The sequence below is a fragment of the Aspergillus aculeatus genome (assembly GCF_001890905.1).
Source record: "Aspergillus aculeatus ATCC 16872 unplaced genomic scaffold ASPACscaffold_4, whole genome shotgun sequence".
Lineage (NCBI taxonomy): Eukaryota > Fungi > Ascomycota > Eurotiomycetes > Eurotiales > Aspergillaceae > Aspergillus > Aspergillus aculeatus.
The window spans coordinates 1,871,152-1,884,860 of NW_017962979.1; the positions used below are offsets into that span (position 1 = coordinate 1,871,152).

General features: G+C 53.1%; 5 protein-coding genes across 5 annotated transcripts; 3 read left to right on the top strand and 2 right to left on the bottom strand.

Annotated features, from left to right (window-relative positions):
* Positions 1 to 545: 545 nt before the first annotated feature.
* On the bottom strand, positions 546 to 3,163 carry ASPACDRAFT_24633 (gamma-tubulin-complex subunit SPC97; the record flags this gene model as incomplete). The annotated part of the gene is made up of 4 exons (XM_020199279.1): positions 546 to 627; positions 678 to 880; positions 933 to 2,920; positions 2,998 to 3,163. The coding sequence occupies 4 exons, from the start codon at positions 3,161 to 3,163 to the stop codon at positions 546 to 548; spliced, it is 2,439 nt and encodes an 812-aa protein (XP_020058785.1).
* A 699-nt stretch (positions 3,164 to 3,862) lies between these two features.
* pup2 (proteasome core particle subunit alpha 5) lies at positions 3,863 to 4,963 on the top strand (the record flags this gene model as incomplete). The annotated part of the gene is made up of 4 exons (XM_020202420.1): positions 3,863 to 3,891; positions 4,033 to 4,111; positions 4,243 to 4,586; positions 4,684 to 4,963. The coding sequence occupies 4 exons, from the start codon at positions 3,863 to 3,865 to the stop codon at positions 4,961 to 4,963; spliced, it is 732 nt and encodes a 243-aa protein (XP_020058786.1).
* A 315-nt stretch (positions 4,964 to 5,278) lies between these two features.
* Positions 5,279 to 6,122, bottom strand: ASPACDRAFT_41277 (alpha/beta hydrolase; the record flags this gene model as incomplete). Its single annotated transcript, XM_020200922.1, has 2 exons — positions 5,279 to 5,608; positions 5,739 to 6,122. The coding sequence occupies 2 exons, from the start codon at positions 6,120 to 6,122 to the stop codon at positions 5,279 to 5,281; spliced, it is 714 nt and encodes a 237-aa protein (XP_020058787.1).
* Positions 6,123 to 9,881: 3,759 nt separating this feature from the next.
* On the top strand, positions 9,882 to 11,822 carry ASPACDRAFT_76848 (uncharacterized protein). Its single transcript, XM_020204802.1, has 4 exons — positions 9,882 to 10,768; positions 10,857 to 10,947; positions 11,008 to 11,481; positions 11,534 to 11,822. Exons 1-4 carry the CDS (start codon positions 10,094 to 10,096, stop codon positions 11,578 to 11,580), a joined length of 1,287 nt encoding a protein of 428 aa, XP_020058788.1. The 5' UTR covers positions 9,882 to 10,093; the 3' UTR covers positions 11,581 to 11,822.
* Positions 11,823 to 12,160: 338 nt separating this feature from the next.
* ASPACDRAFT_76850 (BAR domain-containing protein) lies at positions 12,161 to 13,597 on the top strand. Its single transcript, XM_020204803.1, has 5 exons — positions 12,161 to 12,253; positions 12,410 to 12,565; positions 12,627 to 13,188; positions 13,240 to 13,371; positions 13,429 to 13,597. Exons 1-5 carry the CDS (start codon positions 12,219 to 12,221, stop codon positions 13,459 to 13,461), a joined length of 918 nt encoding a protein of 305 aa, XP_020058789.1. The 5' UTR covers positions 12,161 to 12,218; the 3' UTR covers positions 13,462 to 13,597.
* The last annotated feature ends 112 nt before the right edge of the window (positions 13,598 to 13,709 follow it).

Consider the following 13,709-nt stretch of genomic DNA (forward strand, 5'->3'; position numbering starts at 1 on the left):
CTAGGCTAAACTTAAAATGGGCATTGGGTATTTTTCTCTGGAGCTCGTGGGGGATTAGCATCGTTGCATGGTCGTTGGGGTCGTGTGATTGGTTGATCTATATACACCTTCCGGGATTCCGGGGGGCTTCTAAGAAGAGCCGCGAAGGTTTATCGATGAATTAGGAAAAAGTCGGGGTTGAGGAGAAGTGGTGGGGTCAGATAGATGAGGTCCAGTCTAGCGTGGCCGGGTCGATGATGTGCGGATTTGATACGCAGGGATTCGAAGGGGTTGTCGAACCGATATCCGCGGGTTTTGGCACATCTTCACTCATCAGCGTAGTAGAGTTGGGGGTGGTAGCGACGCTGTAGGAGGTGGATTGGCTTTGCCCGTCAAATTGCGGGTGCGCTGGCGAGGCCTTTGACTGGGTGCGTTTGATCACGAGACTGCATGCGACGTTGGAGGACAAGCCTGTGTGGGAATTGGACTTTCCGTCCGCAAGTGTTGGCCTCGCGTGCAGACAGCATAAGGCGAGGAGAGGAGTAGGGATGTTTCCCGTAAAATGCTCAGTATTCTTTGCTGATCGCACTCAGAGAATGTGCCAGCTTCAGAAGAACAACGCTCTCCGTAGCGGCATAATAGTTCAAGCTGCAAGCAGATGTCAGTAATCGCCACATCTCTTTTACTTTGATACTCACCTGTCCATCAAGATCCGCAAATGTCGGCTGAAATGGTCCTCGACTCGTTTAAGCGACTCGTCAATCTTGTCAACTCGCGTGGGATCGTATTCACGACCCATTGTCCTAGACAAGTCGGGGTCGGCCAAGGCAAGGTTGCGATTGAGATTGCCGTCGGCCCAGCTAGCGAACGTATTGCAGCCTATCATCAGTCGATGGTGGACCTAGGTAGTCTGTAAGCAAGCGAGAGGGGCAGCCTGGGTAAGCTCGACTGACCTTCAGTAGTTTGGCCTGGGTCAGCATGCACTCTTTGAGACAAGTATCCAAGAAATCCACATGGTCCTGCATCAGTTCATCCACCGTACGGTTGGCCTGCTTGGTACCGTTGACAGTGACTTCCGAACCATCTGCGTCGGTTCCATTCACCCGGTTCATCAGAATCTGCCAATTGGGCTCGATGACCTCCGCCGTGCAGAAGTAGAGCAGCTGTTGGATGAATAACAGCATCTTCGAGCGCAGGGTCCACGCGCGTCGTTTCCACGTCTCCAATCGTCGGTCAGAGGACTTGTGTCGCCAGGCGTCGGCCTTGCTTTGCTCCAGCCAAGATGCGCCGAGCATAGTTTCAACGTGGCGCAATGACAAGATGTGCCGGAAGACAAGTTGATACCGTAAAACTGTCTTCCGACTGATAACGAGAGACAGTGGGAAGGGTACCAGATAGTCGAGCTCGAGCGCATCGAATCCATTGATCTTCGTATCATTTTCTCCACCTTGCGTCGAAGGGGCTTGATATTTTTCGAGTGCCGCCTCCGGATCATCTTGGTTCATGCCGGAGACGCTCACGACCTGCATCAGCCATTTCGTGAGCCCGACCTTATTCATACGCACCTTAACGTCTTCTTTGAAAGGGTCCTGAGCGGCTATACTTCCGGGCTGACGTAGGACTAAGTCGAGAAGCGACTGGAGCTTGCTCTCATTGACATCCTTGGCGGGCCTGCGCAGCTCAGAATCGCTAAGCTCGAGGAAGTAGGAAAAGAAGTCGGAGCGATCCAGGAAGAAGTAATGCTTGAGAGAACGGAAGCGGGTCGTCAACGAGTTCTTGGTCAAGAGAAGGTTCAATAACGAGGCATTCGCATATGTGTAAGCCGCATTGACATTTTCCAAGAAGCGAGGATCATCTAGAGTCTTGGGCACATCCCTGACCTCTTTACTGACATCAACGCCACCGCATTCTCGTACGACATTAAGGTACTTGCCTGCCAATAGAACTTTGTCTTTGACCGTCTCCAGCTGTGGCGGCACCTCATTGTCGCGGATCGTATAACGTTTGTCCCAATACTCGTCGGTGTAGTCTTCTTCGAGCTTTTCGCGCTTGATCCATTTCTGCTCTTTTACCAGAAATTCACCATGTGGGTCTTTAATCCCTCCGTGATGCAGCCATTCGTTGAGCATAGCCATGTAAGGCCGGCTGCCGTCTCGCAGCAACCTTTCCAAAAGAGCCTTCGTGGTTGGATCACCTGAGAATGTTGCAAGTCGCTCAGTCAAAAGACGGAGGACATTGCCGCCTTTGCATATCTTCTTACTAGACATAGCACCTGGAACGAGATCTCCGCCTTCCCTCAACTGTTCCAGAATGTTATCAACGTCGTCAAAGTCGTCGATGGTCTCGTCAAGGTCTTGGTCCAAGAGCCCGTTTCGCCGGAGTAGGTCCTGACCGAATGAGTATAATTGAGCCAAGCATTGGCTAGTAGGCATGGTCTGCAGGTGAAGAACATGCAACGTGAAGTTGGGATTTCTCAGCAGTTCACCTTCAAGCTGCGCGACCAGCACTAGAAACTCTTTTAACAATTTCCGGATCGTAGCACACATAGCATGGCTCACTTGGCCGTATTCCGCCCGACTTTGTACTTCGACAAATGACTCCAATGCGCTATAATGTGTCGCGATTTTTAGCGTCGAAAGGGTGAGATCCTTCAAGGTCGGGTCTAGACCAGCCGGTAGCTGAAAGACGGGGCCCGTCAACCTATCCTTTTCCACCGATGGGTCGTACGAGCTGTGGTAATGGATGTACTGGCCCTCAAATCCCATGAAAGTGAAAAGAAGATCTTCCAAGATTGCTTTCTCCTGCGCGTCCGGAGATAGCTCGCGAAATGGCGAAGGCTGTAGGGATGGAGGCAATGCGGATGCCAGCGGAGGAACCGAGACACGAGAGGCCAACGGCGCGGTGGAATGGGGCACTAAAGAAGCCTGCGGGTTCCAAGGAGCTGCAGGTGGTTCATAGTTAGCATATGAAGAGGAATCTTGACTTGCGAACGAGCATGTTGAGGGAACATTGACTGACCCTCGGTCGGCTGCTTCTCCTTCCTGCGAGCGTTGGGACTGCCACCATCGACATGGCTAACTCGCTTCGACCGTGAGCGCTCAAGCCCTCTGCCATGTCCAGCTGGCAATTCCTTTGTTGCATGCCTTGTTCGACCGTGAGACATTTCCTTCGCGATGCCCGGCATCCGCTCTGCCCGCCTGTCGGTCGCCATTTGTTGTTGCTGTTCGCGAGGGATCCTGGGTTTGGGGCTGGATGAGCCGACAAAATGACTGACGGGTTCCGACTGCAATGGAGAGGCGCCGCTGCGTATGGGAGCTCTTTCTGGATCAGCGACGCGATTCGAGGCAACGCGGGGTCGTGGTGCGCTCATGTAGTTGGCGCGACGGTCACTGACGGACATGCTCCCGCAGGGTGAGAACAATCGGGAGGACCATGCAGCATAAAGGAGCTGGTTTGGTTTCGCGGGAGAGAGTGAGAATAGAGTGAGAGATATTCTCCTCTTGGTGAAGCTAAGAGCCACGAAAAGCGAGAACAAATTGAATTGCACACGATCGCAATTACACGTCGAGGGGAAAGTTGGGAGTCGGGGAAGTTTGGTACGCAATCCGACAAGCTCCAAGCAATCGATAGATGCCTGGTTGTGGCCTGGGGCAGCAACCACCGCCTTCTCCGCCAGGCACTCGCCGGACTTGCGTAGCCCGCAACAGCTTCGCCCCGAGCTTCCCAAGAGCAGCTGGCCAACATCTTCTCCTCCCCCCACCCCCCATCCCTACACCCTACAACTTATCACGCTTCCCCATTCTATCTCTAATTTTCACCAGAATATATCTCTGTCTTCTTTTCCAACCCCGCATATCTCTTTCATATCTCCCATACAGCCAACATGTTCATCGCCCGATCGGAATATGGTAAGCTCCGTCAGACCCTCCTCTCTGATGCGGTCATCTAACAGCTTCTCATCGCAGACCGTGGAATCAAGTACGAGCTCTGTCACCCCCCTGTCGAGTCTACTGGATCTGCAAGCTCGAATTCCTAACCTCGTCACTTTCGCAGCACCTTCTCTCCGGAGGGGCGTCTCTTCCAGGTCGAATACTCTCTTGAAGCTATCAAATTGGGCTCCACTGCGATCGGTGTACGTTCAGCCATCCCCTTCTGCGACAGACCCGACTTTCCAACGCCTGCCAACGGCACGAGCGTGTCCCTTCATGCGATTCCCCATATTAGTCATTGCGATGGAATGGACCCGTCTGACAACAGAACCAGGTAGCGACCTCGGAAGGTGTCATTCTGGGCGTGGAGAAGCGCGTCACCTCCAGCCTCCTCGAGGCTTCCTCCGTTGAGAAAATCGTCGAAGTCGACCAGCACATTGGCTGCGCCATGTCCGGTCTGCAGGCAGACGCCCGGTCCCTGATCGAGCACGCCCGCGTCGAATGCCAGAACCACGCCTTCCACTACGCCGAACCCCTCAGAGTCGAGAGCTGTACCCAGGCGATCTGCGATCTGGCGCTGCGGTTCGGAGAGACGGGAGATGACGAGGAGAGCGTGATGAGCCGGCCCTTCGGTGTCGCTCTGTTGCTCGCCGGTATCGATGAGGATGGACCTCAACTGTACGTGATGGCGATGGGATCTTGTCCCTTTGCGGCGCTGGAAACATCAGGCTGCTGCATAGTGTGTCTGGCTTACTAATCTTTCTGTCTTCATTAGATACCACGCCGAGCCGTCGGGTACATTCTATAGATACGATGCCAAGGCGATTGGCTCCGGCAGCGAGGGTGCACAGGCGGAGCTGCAGAACGAATACCACCGCTCCTTGACGTTGGCGGAGGCAGAGACTCTGGTTCTGAAGACGTTGAAGCAGGTCATGGAGGAGAAGCTGGACGCGAAGAACGTCCAGCTCGCCAGCGTGACCAAGGAGAAGGGATTCCGCATCTACAACGACGAGGAGATGGGCCGGGCTGTTGCGCAACTCGGCGGGAACCAATGAGGGAGATGATAATGCTTGGGATTCTCGATGAGCCAATGTGTATGTCGGCAATGGTAGTCTTTGGAGGGATCTCTGTTGGGCCAACCCCATAGAAAAGAACAATGACTTGTCTAATGATCTATATATCGCCTTGTTGCATCGATCCTATTGATAACGAATAGGATCCTGGCGAGACAGCCATCTGGTATTTACACGACATCGTCACCTGGCACCATCATACGCAGACGCCAGGCCTATACTATATGCTATATGCCATATACACCGCACTCCAACCACACCCCTAGCAGCCACCACACCTTACCATCTCCCCCAAACTCACAACCCCGTAAACTCCGCAACTGCCCCCAAAACCACCTCAGCCACCCTCTCCGGCTGGCCAACCTGCGGCACATGGCCCGCACTGCACCGCTCAACCCGACTGCCCGCCGTAGCGGCCAACTGCTCCTGCAACCCCACGGGCAAAGCCTGATCCGCCTCACACACCAGATACACACTGGGCACATCCCGCCACCCGGCATACTCGACCGTGGCATCCCAGCCCTGCGCCGGCTGGGGCCTGAGCACCTCCGTCCACTTCCTCTGCTCTTCCTCCGACAGATCCCCGAACAGCAGCTTCTCGGGATTCGCACAGTACGATGCGCCGTCCTAACCATTCATACACATTAGCACATATATCACGACCCTAACTACCCTAATCCTTGAACCCAAGGATCCCCCTTCCCCTCTTCCACTATAATGTTGACACCAGGATCAGGGAGGGAAAAAAGTGACAAACCTCCACCCAAGCAAACGGCAACGGCTCATGCTCAAACCCCACAGGAAACACCGCAGCCGCCAGGAACACGATCCCGATGACGCCGACCTCGCCGCCGCGGGCCCCGCGATCAAGGCCCTGCATGGCCTCGCAGCCGAGAAACCCGGCGGCCGAGTGCAGGACGAGCACCACGGAGTCGCCACGGGAGACCAGCCGGGAAATGGCGGCGCGGAGGGCGGCGATGTCGTCTTTCATGGTCGGGTTGCCGGGCGAAACGGTGCCGGTGCTGGGGAGGGTGACCGTCTCCACGGGGTAGCCGGCGGTTGTGAGGAGGGTGGTGAGGTAGGTGTAGACGGTCGGTCCTTCCCAGAAGCCGGGGATGAGGAGAATAGTAGGGGTAGGCATTTAACTGTTGGGGGGTTGTTGCGATGGTGGGTGGATGTATGGACAGTAGACACCACACCATGTACATAGGCTACGATTTTTGGGGATGGAAGGAGGAGAAAGAGGGGGGATCGAGTTTCATCAACAGAAATGGGCTGTGAGCTATGGAGGGGAGGCTGTTTGTGGCAGGCTGGCTGATTGATCGATTGCTTGAGCTTATGCTAATGCTAAGGCTCTGTGTCGGATCATTCTATACGCTTTGGTCGTTGAGGATGGAGACGTGCGGTCCTACTGTGAACCAGTGGAATGGGATGGTCTGGCTTTTCTCCAAGGCACTTCTTGATTACTGGACTAGCTAGTAGCAAATCACAAATGGGATAGGGTCGTCTAAATCCCTCTGATTGAAGAGTTCAGTGTAAGCTGACACAGTCCTCACTCTCGCGTAAGCACTAGCACCAAAAAGAACTCGTCGAACCTAGCTCACTGAAGGTCTGGCTAAAGCTTAGTATGGAGATGCCGATCCAGGCACTCCCAGTGGCATTGGATATCACCGATATCACCACTGCTACGAAAGAGCGACGTAGAAGCTGATATCGCGTCTACAAGAAATGGCTCGCGGACTTGTAGGGCTCTCCGTTCCTGCTTTACGTGTATCATCCAGGCCTCCTATTTCATACGACTTCATCACTCACAAAAGCATCAGCAAGGGTTCCCTCGCACTTATAGGGCTGGATGGACTGTACAGCGTGCTCTCACACTCACTCCGCAGCCAATCTTGCCTTCCTTTCTCGCCCACTCTTTATGGCTGGACCTAATCAATCGGTCCCAGAACCAGCTGGCAAGATTTGATTCATCGAGTGGATTGCCGGACGCACAGCTTGCATACGATGTAGATATATGCATGCACATATAACCTGATTTGCCGCTGATCGCTGGCAACCGGGATCTAGAAACGATCGCGGTGGTTTCTGCGCCACCGATTACCTAGGCTAGATTGTGAACTGGGCTGGCAGGGCGAGACCTCTTTCGAATCTAGACTGTCTGGGTTCGGTGGCTAGGCCTTCGAATCGTTGTTCTAAGATTATGAGGCTGGTGCGCTCTGGATATATTTATATCTTCTGATTGGTGCTGTCGCTGTTGCCATGTAAGAGGACAAGTACAATTCCGAACCTGGAGAGATTGCTGCAGGTGTGGGATTGTTGTGGCTTCTGTTGTTGTTGTGGCCCGAGGTTCTGTGTCATGCATTTAATCCCTGGAGCTTGGGTCATCATCAGGATGACTTAACAACGATGAGAGTTAAGAACTGACCTATTGGTATGGTCACATCCTTTGTTTGACTCCGATCAGCGATCAGGAGATATCACTGTTGAGGATCTCGCATGCACGGTCAGAACAAGGATGTTCTTTGTTGGTCTGCAAGGAAGGATGTGAGCTGTAGACAAGGAATAACAAGGTCATAGCTTAGGTGTGCTTCGGTCACAATGAGCGACTTTTGAGGAAGTCTTCAACTGCTACTTGGATCGAATGGGACTCAGACATGGGTAGAGTAATTGAGGGCTCATGCCGGGTGCGTGATTACCAAGCACCTTTAAGCTCAGTTGTGTTATCTGCGCCGTGAATCAATCACAACAATCAGTTCTTTCCAAGTCGCGGAATTTGGCATAGCAAACCCTGATCGCAGATTACTCTCCTGCCTGATCGGATCTACCAAGCAGTAGGGCCAGTCCTGGCTGAGACAATAAATCCGAGCTGTTGTGCGCAGGGACGGAGACTGGATCGTGCAGAGATGCCTATACGGAGACTTGGCGCAGAACAACAGTTGGCAGTACCTTAGCTTCGGCTCCGTTCTTGTTGGCTCGGCATTAGTGCAGAAAAGCCACAGGCTGGGATGGGGTGAGTGGATTTGCGCCTCCACTGGACTGTCCATTGTTTTTCTTCATGGCTCATGCGCCTGGAAGAGATTGTAGTTTAACGTCGAGTCTGCAGACACCCGGAGGGGTCAAAGACGACACGGCAAATTTAGAGCGGCATACCATTTCCGTCAATGCCTGCATCCTCTATACTCTTTTTGAGCGGTAAAATTGGGCTCATCTCATGTCATGTCCATTATTGTAACTTAATCTTCCAGGTCCAGTGTCGAGACCGTTGTTTTGAGTCAGACAGTAACCCTTTCTTACTTCCCCGTTGCCCGGCCGAGGCTACAATTCGAGGATACCTCTATCCCACTCCACTATCAGTGATGTCTACCCAAGCACCGTCGTAAGCCTGGGTGATCTATTTCTGTTGCCCAGTCGCTTCGGTCTCGACCAATTTCTGACCCGCTGTGGATCGGCGAAAGTAAACAATATGGCAACGCCAACAAGACCACGGCCGTACTGGGTTTGTCCAGGTGGATAACAAACAGAGTCTGGAGGTTCTTAGTAAGTTTGATTGGTAGAGCATCAATATCGGTGTGCGATGAAAACACAGAATAGAGGCGTCCAGATTGACTACCAAGGTCAGGCCACTCTGCGACCTGTTATGAGTACTCAATGTTTATAGTTCAAAGGTATTGTTGATCATGGCCAGTCTCATGCACATCGAAAGAAGACGGATCCATTCGAGTCAGCCAATTGGTGAGGTTCCCCGCTCACGGCTGCAAAGAAAAAAACCTGAGGCCCGACCGATTGAATGAAATCATTCCTGTTGCCTCGGAAAACAGACGGCAATGTTGCACAGAACAGTCTCTGGGGAGGCGGCTGAATCGATCTGGGATGTCATACATACAACAGTTCCTCCGCCCCTGTCGTAGGCACGTGGTCATTGCAAGGCTACCACTGTGTAACGGCTAGATTGGTGGTTGGTGGTCACTGAGCTTCAGTAACCGCGTCCTGTGAGGAAGCACTGCCGTATCAGAGTGATGCTCGTCTGGCTGGAACTCTTGGGTTGAAACCAGGAGTGTCGAGACCCTGTCTCGGATCGACCTAGTTCGCTGTAGACCACAGGAGGAACTCTGGACCTGGGAGCTATCGACCAGTAGGTAACCAGCAGTGACTACTGTATTGGACTCACTGACTAGCCGTCTCTGGTCGGAAGTGGGTGGGCTTTACACCCAACCACAAAGGGTTTGATGCATGATGTACTGATGGGCGGACAGCTGGACGGAAGCAATGCGCTGCACTGCTTACGCCTCGAGATTTGCGATTTGCGTGAAGATGGAGAGGACCAGACTCGAGGGCGAGGCGGCTGGGTGGAGGGTGACTTGCAGGGTGAGAGACCAGGAATGAACAGGACAGAGGAGTTTCAATACAGCTGAGGGAGTGAGTGACTGAGGAAGTGAGTGGCCATCAGAAGCACACGCGGTTACCGCACGGGGAAGGCGAGCAATCGAGCTGAGCAATCCGTCCACCGTCACTCAGTTACGACTCTTAACGAGACGATTACACGTGGATCCTGCCGAAAAATCGCAGGGCGAGGGGTGCGGATCACTCGAGTTTACCATACCAACTAACATACCAATACGCAAGGGTAATCTTCTCCACCAAACGTCACTCACCTAGTTTTGTAACTGTGTATGTACTCGAGTACAGTATTTCTATTTTCTTTTCTCATTTTGTCTTTTCTTTCCCATGAAATTTGTTCAGTCTATTTTCGATTCCCCCTTTCTCCTTCACAGCAGATATTTGCCAGAGGATATATAAGAGTCCTTCGATTCTCTCCACTACTGGGAATTATTCCATTGTTGCAGTCTGTGAGATAGAGCACTTTTCATACTCATACTTCCGAAAACTGCCTTATCGACTCGATCGATTATCAACCCTGCCCCGCCATCTGATTTAAACTGCGGCCCGCCAAAAGTCAGCCGCTGTCGTCACCCACGGTTGAATCTAATCATCCTTCCATCTCATTCATCCATACTTCGTACTTCATCCCGAGTCACAACAGTCAGTCACCCTTATCTGCCTTTGGTATCTTCAGGTCATTTTCTTCATCACCACACCGCCGTATTACACATGTCTCGCTACGGCGACTACCGTCGCTCCACGGGGGCTCTTGACGATGACCGCTACCCGCATGAGCGGCGGGAGCGTCACCACCGTCACCGTTCGCGCGCCCCCTCGGTGCTTGATCGCCCCCGTCGATTTGAAGAAAATGAACGTTTCGAATACCGCCTACAAGAACAAGACCGCTACGGCCCCCCTGCTCGTCGCCCGGACATCGTGTACCAGGACGATCATCTGATCCATTCATCTGGTCCTTTGGTTGCTTACGATCGCCGTCGTGCGGAGAGCCCTCTGCCTCGACCTCGACTTCTCCGGCGCCAATCCTCCCTAGACACCTTCGATCGGATCCCTGCGCGCAAGTTAGATGAATACTATTACAGTGACCGCCCTCCCAGATTGTCTCCAAGCCCGCCACCCCGACGGGGATCTTACCATCGAACCCGCGAACCAGACTACTACGAGGAAATCAGCATCGCGGAAGGAGACTATGGAGAGGAAGAGTACCGGGGCTTTCGCGAACGGAGCGTAGGACGTCCCCGTCGCTCAGCAAGTCGTTTTCGTGAGAGACTAGTGGAGGAAATTGATGTGGAAAAACCGTATCCTCGGAAAGGCAAGACTCGCATGCCCCGCAAGATGGTTCATACCACTGCAATCCGCGAGCTTGGCTACCCGTATGAGGAAGAGGTGTGTATACAGTTCTTTCACGCTTTGGACAAAAAAGAAGGTCTAGAGTCTATTTTACCGATCGATAAGCTGACATCTTTGGTCCAAGGGTAAAATGGTTGTCATTCAGCTGGCTCTGTCCAAAGAACAAATTGATGAGGTCATCGGGAGAAGTCGCGAGATCAAGCGCCTGACCGAGAGTAAGTCACCCTTTCGCTTCGAGTCCGCAGGCAGCAGGCACTAACTGCATGATTTTAAAGCACGCGTTATCCACACCAGCTCGCCGTCCCCAGTTCGCGCCCGCCGTCGAGACAGAACTGTGGAGCGAGTTCCGATGGAGGCCTATACCCCTAGAACCAGCCACGACACTCTTATCATCGAGGCGTCTCCGTCACGGCATCGATCTCATTCGCGCCACCACCACTACCACCACCCCCATGGTGAGCTTTTGGAAAAGAAAGTGACCAGGACTGTATCACGTACCCGAGACATTTCGGTGCATGGACGACCCCGTCGTCGATCGTCACCAGTACGCAGATATGAGCGTTATGAGGAGCAACCTAGCAAGACTCACGCTGGGTCCCTGGCAGTTGTGGTGCGGCCCCGCGATAGTGACGAAGATCTGCGGGAATATGCGCTTGAGCGACGTGGCAGCGGAGAGTATGTCCGAGACACGGAGATCATTGGGGATGGGGTTGCGGAGGAGATTCATGAAGTGAAGAGAGAGCGTAGAGGTACGAAACATATGTTGTTCTATCACCCATTTGGATGCTAATGCCTTTCTAGGTCCAAGTTCCCGCATGATGCGTGCGATGATGGCGACATTGACGTAGTCTGGTCGAGTTGTGGTGTTATACAAATTCTTGCTTTTATGACGCTGACTTACGACTTATCGATTACCCTTTCGGTGTTTCTTATAATAACTGTGATCTTCTTTTCCTATTTTGTTCTTCCCTTTGCTTTCTTATCATGTACTATAACAGCTTGACTGCGTTTCTCTCTGTATTATTTGACTAGCCCAGTTTGACGATCATTTGGCGAAGATAATGATGACTATGCGAGCAACGATGACTATAAACAAATACTTATGACTCATGACTCATGACCATCTAACAAGTGAATTTAAGTAGTCAGAGACCTGATTCTGCATGATCTACTCCAGCCACCTAAGCGTGCTACTGCAAGCGATTTCTCCCACCGCCTGCTGCCAACTCATCGCCCATGGATTGATTGTTCTTCCAACCAAGCTATTGCCAGGCGGGAACTTGAACTATTCCAGAAGCGTAATTGCCGGCACGAAACCGTGGCGGGGCCAGGCGGTGTCAGACCGACGGAAAGTGGCCTCGACGCTTGCGATCATCTCAAAACACTCTGCCTCTGCAAGCCACAGATAGGCTATCTTAGCTTTTTACAAAAACCTTTGCATCGCCTCTACTGAATATCTACCAGTAGGACTGTACCGACTTTCACCATGGACAAGTTCTCAGCGTTCGGAAAGAACCTCAGGTGAGATAAATGATCGTCCTTCTCCTGAGTGTGGCTTGTGCCAGGAGTTGGTAGTGGATTCCGTATCCAGCCTCTTCCCAGCGGCTGCGCACGAGCTTGAGCTGCCATCATCGATCAGACATTCACGCTAATATTTCGCTTCGATGGGATATTCAGCGCGAGCTTCTCTCCCTTTGCCCAGCGCACTCAGCAGATGATCCGCGAGCAACTCGGTCAGGCAGAAGACCGGACTCAGCTTCCCGATGAATACATCGAATTGGAGAAGCGCGTGGATGCGCTGAAGATTGTCCACCAGAAGCTCCTCCAGGTCACGTAAGGGCATCTAAGTATTCCCCGGTCTTGAATGTTACCTGCTCACGTCCCAACCTCCTAGCTCCCAATACTCCAACGAAGCCTACGACTACCCTCCCAACATCCGTGAATCCTTCAATGATCTCGGTCGCACGATCAACGAGAAGGTCTCGCTTCTTTCCCAAGCCTCGTCGCCTGCCGAGGCCCAGGCGGCCCTGGTCGCCCCCCCCTCGGCCAAGCCCCAGCCCAAGACCTTCAACCACGCCATCGCTCGCGCCTCGCTGGCCGGATCCCAGACCCTGGCGCAATCCTCTCACGGCGAGGACCCCCTGGCTACTGCCCTGGAGAAGTACGCGCTCGCCGAGGAAAAGGTGGGCGAGGCCCGTCTGGCCCAGGATGCTCAGATCCAGTCGCGCTTCCTGGCTGGGTGGAACACCACGCTGAACACAAACCTGATGTTCGCGGCCAAGGCCCGCAAGAACGTCGAGAACGCTCGTCTCATGCTGGACTCGATCAAGGCGGCTAAGAAGGCTCAGGTCAAGGGAGACTGGGACAGTCTGAGCGAGGAGGCTCGCGCCGAGATTGAGCAGGCGGAGGACGAGTTCGTCGGACAGACTGAGGAAGCCGTGAGCGTGATGAAGAATGTATGTTTAGATGGCAGTGAACTTGGTGGATGATGGCTGACTATGTACCAGGTTCTCGACACCCCCGAGCCCCTCCGCAACCTGGCCGATTTGATCGCCGCGCAGCTCGAGTTCCACAAGCGGGCCTATGAGATACTCAGCGAGTTGGCTCCTGTCGTGGACGGCTTGCAGGTTGAACAAGAGGTGAGTGCATGGATTCCGGATATTCTTGGTGCTTGACTGACGTGCATTTCGACACAGGCTAGCTACCGCAAGAGCCGTGAGGGAGCTTGAAATGCCGCTCAAATTGTAAATTTCCTTGTCTTATCGTTTGCTTCTGTTGGAATCGCAGCCCCTGTTAATTCAGCCCCTGTTTGATTTTGTGGCAGTGTTCTATATCCCTCGATAGGTGGTTACATCGATCAGATTGACTACACCTTTTGTAGTGTGACTGTAGTTTGGACTGTAGTATATGTCGTTTTAGGCCAACGATGCCTGCCCCAGGCCCCAACGGCGGGCCGGTAGGGCGGTGAGCGGTGGGC

Coding starts and splice junctions, on each gene's coding strand:
- ASPACDRAFT_76850 (XM_020204803.1), top strand. CDS start 12,219: ATGGACAAGTTCTCAGCGTTCGGAAAGAACCTCAG. Junction 12,254..12,409: donor GCGTTCGGAAAGAACCTCAG/GTGAGATAAATG, acceptor TGGGATATTCAG/CGCGAGCTTCTCTCCCTTTG. Junction 13,189..13,239: donor CCGTGAGCGTGATGAAGAAT/GTATGTTTAGAT, acceptor ACTATGTACCAG/GTTCTCGACACCCCCGAGCC.
- ASPACDRAFT_76848 (XM_020204802.1), top strand. CDS start 10,094: ATGTCTCGCTACGGCGACTACCGTCGCTCCACGGGGGCTCTTGACGAT. Junction 10,769..10,856: donor GCTACCCGTATGAGGAAGAG/GTGTGTATACAG, acceptor CTTTGGTCCAAG/GGTAAAATGGTTGTCATTCA. Junction 10,948..11,007: donor GATCAAGCGCCTGACCGAGA/GTAAGTCACCCT, acceptor ATGATTTTAAAG/CACGCGTTATCCACACCAGC.